Source organism: Asparagus officinalis, chromosome 5, assembly GCF_001876935.1.
Source record: "Asparagus officinalis chromosome 5, Aspof.V1, whole genome shotgun sequence".
NCBI lineage: Eukaryota > Viridiplantae > Streptophyta > Magnoliopsida > Asparagales > Asparagaceae > Asparagus > Asparagus officinalis.
Genome location: NC_033798.1, coordinates 12,270,050 through 12,279,715, shown reverse-complemented (window position 1 = coordinate 12,279,715; position 9,666 = coordinate 12,270,050). Strand labels below are relative to the sequence as shown.

The 9,666-nt window shown below is 37.7% G+C and overlaps 1 protein-coding gene across 1 annotated transcript; it reads right to left on the bottom strand.

The window, feature by feature from the left end:
- Positions 1,725-5,011, bottom strand: LOC109843566 (pyruvate decarboxylase 2-like). Its single transcript, XM_020412507.1, is given in 8 exon segments — positions 1,725-2,225; positions 2,315-2,432; positions 2,840-3,486; positions 4,243-4,410; positions 4,501-4,685; positions 4,688-4,792; positions 4,795-4,876; positions 4,879-5,011. Coding segments are annotated over 8 exon segments (1,773 nt in total). The 5' UTR covers positions 4,987-5,011; the 3' UTR covers positions 1,725-1,865.

The window sequence follows — 9,666 nt, the reverse complement described above, 5'->3', positions numbered from 1 at the left end:
GGAGATAAGACCTATTGTCGCAGAGCGATTGAGTAAGAATATTAAAAAAGTATCGCTATTGCATAAAGAGATGCACACATATATGTATTATCAGTTATAGTTACTCCCATGTTAGATTACCCATGAGTAGGGTATATTCTTTGGTTTGTGGCATACATGATATGGCCTATGATAATTTTTGAGTTGAATGATATTCTCTTATAATTGCGCCAACTACTTGAGAAGGAGTTCGAGATTGTAACATTGGTTCCATATAGTTGAGGTTTGGAGTATTTCTTTTGAGTGTTGTTTTCATTCATAGAGTTGGAATTTGTATTTAGGGATCTACAATTTGAGACATATAGTATATATATGGGGGTTTCCTTGTTTGTATTATTTTGCTTGACGTACTACGTCTCGTCTTGTAGGTGTCTAAATATTAACTCCATTAGATACGGGGAAAATGATATAGGTAGACTATGCTTAATAGATAGAGCCTCCACTTCATCTAGCAGCCCTTCCCCTGGGGGCGGATGGAGGTGATCTTGCTGTAGCGCTCTGACGCTCTTGTTGTTGTTCTTTTTGTTTAAATTGTATCTTTCAGACAGATCAGAGTTTCGGAGAGCCGCAGGATGACGGAGTTCTAGCTTAGTCGCCGTCGCACGGTTTTAGCAGTTGAAGCTCCACTATATAGTTATGTTCATTGTTCAGATTTTAGAGTTGTATTCATTTTTGTAGAGGCTGAGTGCCTTAGTGAGATTTCATTTGACTCATTGTGTTGAGATGTATTTCTGAATCAGAGATATCTTCATTCTATTTCAGTTGGGCTCATTTGTTGATATACTTCTTCTGTGCATATCTGATTTTATACTACTTTTATTATTTGCCTGTTTGTACCTTCACCTATTTGTTATTTTCACTAGAGAGATAGTGACTGTGATAGTGAAACATATCGTAGCATGGTGTTTGGTACTTGGCAGGTTTGACAATCCGGGTTTCACCTTGGACTGCAGCCTTGTGTGAACCTTGGGGCGTCACAAAGATCCGATAAGACAAATTCTGCAGAGGATTTATATTTGACAGGTGATCGAGTAGCTTGAATTCCCCAACAAAAGAGGTTTTCATAGTTAGTTGGTGGAGACTGTTCGAGGAGGTTAGAAGACACGGAGTTAACAACAGAATCACAACTAAAATCTAGGGGACAAATTTTCAAAACCATCACTTTTAAAATTTATTTATTAAAAACGACCCATTTCAACTTTAATTTCAAAAACCGACCCAGTTGGTTGAAACTGGGTCGGTTTTTGAAAAAAAAAATTTAAAACTTCACGGGAGTTCAACTCCCGTGAAGTTTTGTTATGAGAAAAAACTTCACGGGAGTTGAGTTCAACTCCCGTGAAGTTTGAAATTTTTTTTTTCAAAAACAGACCCAGTTTCATCTAACTAGGTCTGTTTTTGAAATTAAGATTGAAAGGGGTCTTTTTTTGGGAATAAATTTCAAAACCGGATGGTTTTGAAAATTTGTCCAAAATCTAGGCGGTGCACGTAAGTAGTCTCCACTCTCCTAGGTACCTAGGTGCCACTTTGGCCTAGGCAGGAGTCTAGGCCACCTAAGTGGGAGCTTTTTCAAACTTCGCCTCTAACTAATTACATTTTTACAACTTTTACTACAACAACATTTATTAATTACAACAACATCCAAAATCTCCTACTTGAATACCAGACAACTCCTGCAGTAACAGCAGTCAGCAAATTAAACAAACCTTTATAAAAACATCTTTTAAGTACAATCTGGATATCACGCAGAAGACCCAAGCCTCCAACTTCTCGCCATCTATAACTCAACAAATCTAAAACTCACAAATCCTGCACAAATAAAACCCTGGTCACTGTGGATTCGGCGGCCTACTGTTAGCCGCAGAAACCCTAGATCCCCACTCCAACAGCTCTTTGCTAGTATCATCCTTGTGCACTATCACCTCAATGAAACACAAGCAATCCTTCTTTGTCCCTGTCACAGCCTCTATCGCCTCCTTGAGCTCCTCCTCGCAGAAAACCTTTGCCGTCCAGCAGTTCCCCTCGCCATTATGGATCGCTTCGACCAATCCTGTGTAATTCCAGTTCTTGATAACATTGTAGGGGCCGTCATGGATCTCAACCTCAATGGTGTATCCTCCGTTGTTAATCAGGAAAATGATTGTGTTCTGATTGCACCTCAACATTGTCGATATGTCTTGCGCTGTAACCTGAGATATTGAATTAACATGTAAGAATGGTGTTAGAAATTGAGAGTTTGGAATATTGTATGAGTGGTGTTTTGGATTGAATTTCTTGCCTGAAAGCTTCCGTCACCAATGCAGGCGATGACACGCTTGTTTTTAGCAGCCTGAGCGTACCCTAGAGTTGCTCCTACTGACCAGCCAATTGATCCATACTGCATTTGGAACTCGTATCTGCAAAAGAATCATAAAAATTAGTTAGAACTTCGAAGTTTTGGTATTGTGAAAGAGACTTGATGATATCAAAGCAATTCAGGTTCAATTCTATAGAACATAGTACCATACATTTAAAGCAATTTTTTCCCAATAAACAAATAAAAATAAAAAAGCACCGCAACCTTGAGTCCAAGTTTCAGCTCATGAAAAAGACTTTCAAACTAAAAATATATTAAAATATAAAAATTATAATCAACGCTACATATCGGAGCTTTGGTCCAGCAGAAGCGTATCAGAATAATCCAGATTGAGAAGCCACTAAACATGTAACTAAAAATAGATTAATAAGTAATATACTGTATAAAATTATGCAGATTTTGATGCATAAAAAGTATAATTGCGTGTTATCCATATAGCGAACTTACCCACATCCTTCAGGCAATTTCAGCTTCTGACAGTTGAACCAAGAATCCCCAGTTTCAGCAATCACAGCATTATCGCCAGAAATCATCTCCTGAATATGCTTGAACAGAACATTCACCCTTAGAGGCTCTCTTGGAGCCGCCTCCAGCGGCCGGCCGTCAGGCACAAATATCCGCCTATAGTTCTCATATGCTGTTGTGTTCTTCTTCAACCTCTTCGCGAGCTCTCTCAGAAAATCCTTCATCAATATGCACCCAAACGCAGGCCCATTCGCCACCACAACTCGATCAGGCTGCACTATAATCGCCTTCTCCTTCTTTATCAAGAGGGAGTAGCCGACGGAGCTGTAATCGTTGAAGATAGGGCCCGCGAAGATGTAGGCATCAGCGGACTCGACGATTTCAGCGCAAAAGGCAGTGCTAACAGCACCCCAGTAGGTGCCTATGAAATGGGGGTGGGTTTCGGGGACGAGGCCCTTGGCAGAGGGCATGACGGAGATCGGATAGCCACAGGCATCAGCGAGCTCGACAAAGGCTTCACAGGCTTTTGCGACGCGGAGTTTTGGGCCACCAACGAGGACTGGCTTCACTGCTTTGTTAAGGAAGGAGGCTGTGGCTTCCACTGCAGCTTACCAGACCCTTTGCAGTTGCTTTACTCATAGTTTGATCATAAATTTGAATTAGCTAGATTACATAACAAAAAAACAAAGAATAATTGGTACATCAAAACGGGCCCTGCCCACTAACATAAGGTGCCGAGCTGTGTGGCCTGCAGGTTAGGGATCCCCCCCCCCCCCGCCCCCCCCCCCCCCGTCTATATTTTCGTAATGCCATCAGGAATTGATGGGTTACTCTTAAGATTTGATCATAAGCAACTTCTAATGGCAGTTCAAGTAAAAGAATATCCAATGGGTCATCCGTAGTATTAGAAACTTTACTAGAAAGCAACTGTAAAGGAAAACCAGTAGATTTCTCTTTGAATATAGTCATATTCTACAAAGCAATATGAGATTCCCACTAAAACAAAAACATTATAGATGCAATGGAGAGTATGGTAATTATACTCGTCAAACAAAATGGATGCGAGAAGGTATAAAAAATGGATGATAATTTAAAAAAAAATGGATAAGCTTATTTCTATAAGCAATCATATTCCGTTTCAAGAAAGAATTAGAAGTAAAATGCTTTCTATAATTGATCCTACAATAATTCATAGGTATTCCTTAAAACTCTGCTTCACTTTTCTCACCAATGATCTAGAAAGCAAAACAGAGTATAATTCCTTCCAATAATCTAAAACAGAGCAAAAATATATATATATATATCATCTGGGCATTTCAAAAAAACCAAGAAACAATCCGATAAAAAAACTAAAATTTTCTTTTTTAAAAAATGCAATAAAACACTCACTTGGGTGACAAGAAGAAAGGCACAGGTTCCCGACAAAACGTCGGATGCGGGATCGCCGGTAAATTACAACTGATACTTATATACACCGGCTTGCTCTCCTTCAACGCCGTCGATATCGCCGTGTCGATTTGCTCATGCGCATCCTCCAAATTATTCACCACCGCCTGAATTCAACAAAAAAAAACCACTTCAATTCAAACCAAAAACCAAAACCAAAACCCCCCCGAAAAAGACGAAATCATTCCTTCACTAACCTGAAAGCAGGTAACGGTCTGAAAACACCTCAGCTCCTGAGAGAAATCAGGGAGCCCAATTGTATGATGGAGGATTCTATTCGTCCCGTAGTCGTTGGAATTGGGCGCCACCGGTACGATGCGGGTCAAGATGACGGGAGAGTTCTCGCTGTAGGCGCCGGCGATGGCGTTGAGGACGCTGAGGCGCCGACGGTGAACGTGACGCACGCACGCGCGACGCCGCGCGAGCGGGCGTAGCCGTCGGCGGCGTAGCCGGCGTTGAGCTCGTTGCAGCAGCCGACGTTGGTGAGGGCGGCTCGGCGATGAGGGTGTCGAGGAGGGTGAGGTTGAAGTCTCCGGGGACGGTGAAGATGTCGGAGACGCCGACTTGGACGACGGGCGGCGCGCGAGGTGGCGGCCGAGAGTGCCTCCGGGACTGTGGAGGCGGCGGTGGCGGTGCTGTTTGAGACGGGTTTTGGGCCGTTGAGATCCGATGGCGGTTTCCATGGGTTTGATTGAGTATTTTTTTTTTTTTTTTGGGCTCTGTTCTGAGTTGAGAGGGGAGAAGAGGGTTGAATTTATACGAGGGAGCTCGGTAGGGGCTTGGTAGTAATTTCTCCGAGAAGGAAACTAGGGGCTTTTGCTTTGGATGGTTCTGGAAGAGTTGCGGTAGCCGATTTTTTGCCCTTTTCGTATTTTCACAGCGGGCATGAAATCGGAAACTATTACGTAATTTACATTAGTGGTGTGCTATACGAATTATTAAATTAATTTTTGGATGCTTTTTTTTTGGGGGGGGGGAATACCTCAAACTTGGTTTTGTGAAATTTATCAAAAATGAATGAAATAATAATTTTCAATTTTAAGAACCACACCACACGGGTAACTGAGACAGCACCTATCTTGAAATGGCGTATTGGCATTTATTTAGAGGAATTTTTAAAACATACCGGTTTTGAAATTTATTAAAAAAAAGATATGTTTCCAACTTAATTTTAAAAACCGATCCAGTTGACTGAAACTGGGTCGGTTTTTGGAAAAAAAATATTACAAACTTCACGGGAGTTGAACTCTCGTGAAGTTATTTCTCATAACAAAACTTCACGGGAGTTGAACTCCCGTGAAGTTTGTGAATATTTTTAAAAAAACCGACCTAGTTTCAGTCAATTGGGTATGTTTTTGAAATTAAGTTGGAAACAGGTCTGTTTTTGGGAATAAATTTCAAAAATTTGTCCCATTTATGTATGATGATGATACATTTGCTTATAATCTCTTTAAATACCAGGCATCAATCTCTTCCGAAAATAAAATCACAAATTGTATATTGATATAACATTTAGTTGAGTAGTTACTAGACAACGACACATATAATTATTTTCCTGTTTATTAACATTAAAGGGCGCATTAGACTATTTTGATTAATTTGTAACGTGTTGTTAACTGGGTCCACGGGATGGACCGTGGAGATGAAGGTCGCTTAGGAAACCAAGGGCACATAGTTTGGTTTGGTTCACGGTATTCTTGGAGGGAGAAAATGGTGGCCGTGATGCGATTGAACTCTACTGTGTTCGCGGACTTCGTGAAACTCTTGACCCATTAACCAGGTGGCTTTAATATTTTTTTAACGGCTTATATAAATTGAAGGAATTTTCTAAACAAACACATTCATATTTTTTTAATTTCTCTAAACCGAGGGGTCGGTTTTTTTTTTAAAAAAAATTGAATGGATTTATTTAGAAAATTTCTTCTATATAAATTTCTTCCATAAATTATTTATCTAAACAACTTATTATAAACTCTAATAATATATTTTGACACGGAGCAACGTATGTCTGGCGCATTTTCATAGTAGAAAATTGTATATATATCGTATGCTACATACTATCTATACCTTGTAAATTGAAATCTCAATGTTTTCTTTAAAAACTTATGGCTTGGAGGATTTCGTTTTAGTGAACCATAATTAACTATTTGATGAGTTTTCTTTCACCTACATTGTAGTTGAAATCTAATAAGGACTTTTAAAATTGAACCAAACAATTGAATGCAGATAAGTGATAGCTAAATTGTAATTATAGGTTACAAGATAGCAAAGGAAAACGTAACCATATCTAACTGAATAGAAATGATAGAAAAAGTAATGTCCAAAAACTTACAACACAAAATTTTGCACGAGAATTTAGAATTAGTCACATTTATATAAACGCATGCTGGGGAGAGATAAGGGCCTAGTCTAAAGTTAATTGGCCTTAAACAAATGGTAGGAACAATTTTAACCCAAAAACTATAGCTATTAGATATTGATATCAACTCTTGTTTTAAATTCATTGCTTCTTATCCTACCCAATGAGGGACTATAATCAAATATTAATAACCTCAACAATTCCCCCTAATATCTGGGTATAGTTCAATCTTGAACTATATTTTAATCTTTCGTAGGGTTCACTAACTTTTGCATCACTTCATTCGTAGGCTAACTCACTAACTTATCTTATACATGATTTATTAACTTTTACATTGGTTCACTCGTGGGCTAACTCAATAACTTTTTTTACACTTGACTTGTGCGCTAAAAACACTATGCATTCGCACATGACTAAAAATATTTGTAGGATCTTCCACAACTTCACTCGTGGTTACAAACTAGGATCACTTCTACAAACATCTATGGGTTCTCCTGACACCTTTAGACTTCACATTGGACTTCTCTTATTATTGTTGTTGTTATCGTCGTTGTTGTTGTTATAATTATTATTTTACTTGGATCTTTTATTTTTTATTTTTTTTACTTGAGTCATAACCTTAGCTCTAATACCTTTGTTGGGGTTTTTTTTATTACTTGCGTCATACACTACTTCACTCTTCGTTGCTAACCATACTATATCACTCCTACGAACATATGTGGGTTCTGCCGACGCCTTCAAACTTCACATTGGACTTCTATCATTATTATTATTATCATTTTAGTTGTTATGTCTCATGTTTATGAGCCTATTATCTAATATGGTTTTAATGATTAACAAACAATTCCTAATATAGTTTTCGAGTATTTGTATTTGCTTGTTAGGTATCCTACACAAACATCCTCCGTTGGAGGTTGGATGGACTTGAGCTTTAACGATGATATTCATGGAGGTTGGGGGAATCGGAATGAAGCGCGATGTCATTCAAGTCAAAGACACACTATCGCTTCATCCCTGCTACCAAGATCGAGATTAACGAAGATTATTTGCTTGGATATAGTGTTTTTAGGTTTTTACTTTATGTGTTTATAGTTAAAGCTCAAACCATACACGTACACGTTATTTCGGTTTATCGTATTATATATCTATTTGGGAATATATCATGTTTTTGGATTATTGACTTAATGATACTGTTTTACATCTTTTCTATAGTCTATTAATCCATTTAAAAGTATCTCAAAACTTGTTTGAAATAGTTTCATCAAAATCAAGTGTTCAACAAACTCGTATTTTTGACCGTTTTGCAAAATAATGAGTTTTCACAAATGGAAAATACTATTTTAGAAATTCCTCTTCTAAAATATTTATTTTCATATGTATAAACATTTTCCCAAGTTTTACTATTTTTAGAATTGTTTTGCTATTTTAAATCGAATTTAGAAAATCAACTTTTTAGCAAAATTCAAGTATCTGTTGTATCATTTTTTCAGTCGATTGAATGCTTGGATCGATGGCTGAACAATCTTTTCAGTCAACCGATGAAACTTTTTAGTCGACTTACGAGAAGTAGTTTTTACAGCATTAGTTTTGTCAGTCGATCAGTCAACCGAACAATGTCTTCAGTCTACCGACACATTGACTAGTCGATTGAAACATGTTTCTGTTACTATAACGGTTAGTTGATCAGTCGATCAAAAAATTAACCAGTCGACTAATCTGCTCTTTTTCTGGTAACGGCTAGTTTTTGGCTGATTTGTTTTGTTTTAGTTGAGAGTCTATAAATAGCCCTCAAGACTTATTTCTAAGACATGGAATAACAAGAGAGTTTTGCCACTTTGTTTTTCAGTTTTAAGAAAATTTAAGTGTGTTCGTTTATATGAAAAGAGTTTCACAGATAGAATGATCTCAATTTCGTTTTTTGAGGCGTTCATCCTCAAATCTCTAACTCTCTTTGTTTTGGAGAAGTTTTTCTAAACTCATCCTCTAGCTAATTAATATTTTGATTCTCATATATTTATGCTAGATTGATTTGAGTTTGATTTTGTTTTACTCATTGTTTACACACACAACTACTTGAGCTTAAGTATTTCACATTTAGTATAATCGGGTTGTGAGAGTGTTTTCATTGAGAGAGCTTTACATTTCATTCTCATTTGTCTTAGAGAAAAAATCCTTTATTTGAACTTATTGTTAAACACGTTGTAATACACAAGGATACTTAGAGGAGTGGTTGGGATAGACCGGGCTTAGTTGTCTTTCTTTTACCGGTACTTTCATTAGTTGGGCCATAACCTGAACTCTGATACCATTTGTTAGTCATTATTATTTTTTTACTTGGCCATAACCTTTTTAGTTGTCTTTCTTTTACTTCGGCCATAAGCTCTGAAACCAATAGTTGAGGTAATTATTTTTTATTTGGGCCATAACATTTGTTGGGGAGAGCGGGACCAGTCTAGAATTAATTGGACATTAAACAGAGGCTATGAATTAATTTTATTGTAGAAGTTATAACTACTATGTATTGACCCCATGCAATTTCTATTTTAAATTCATTACTTTTTTTATCCTATTTAACGTAAGACTACACTCATATATTAACCTCAACAGTGAATCCCTTATGTCTGCGGAAATTGGATCCAAATTGGATATTCAGAATCCGACCCAAATTTGACCCGCCACCCTCCTGGCTTTCTAGATGGGGCGAATACTCGCACCGATGAGATTATAACGGGTTCTAAATAAAAAAAATAGCGGTCAGAATTGGTGGCTTTTTCTCTGCGTAATTGTTGGTCCCAGAGAAAGACGTGGAGTTAGAAAAATGACGTCGCCATTTGTATGCGCGGTCCTAGTATCAGATGTCCGTGTCCCTGTATCCTTCCTTGAAAAAGTCACATTACTATATTCTTATTATTGTAATTGATATAATATTGCAAATTCATGGGCCTAAAAATGTGTTTAAATGTGTCGGTGGATCATAGCGTCGAGTACTCTTGAAAAAAAAATT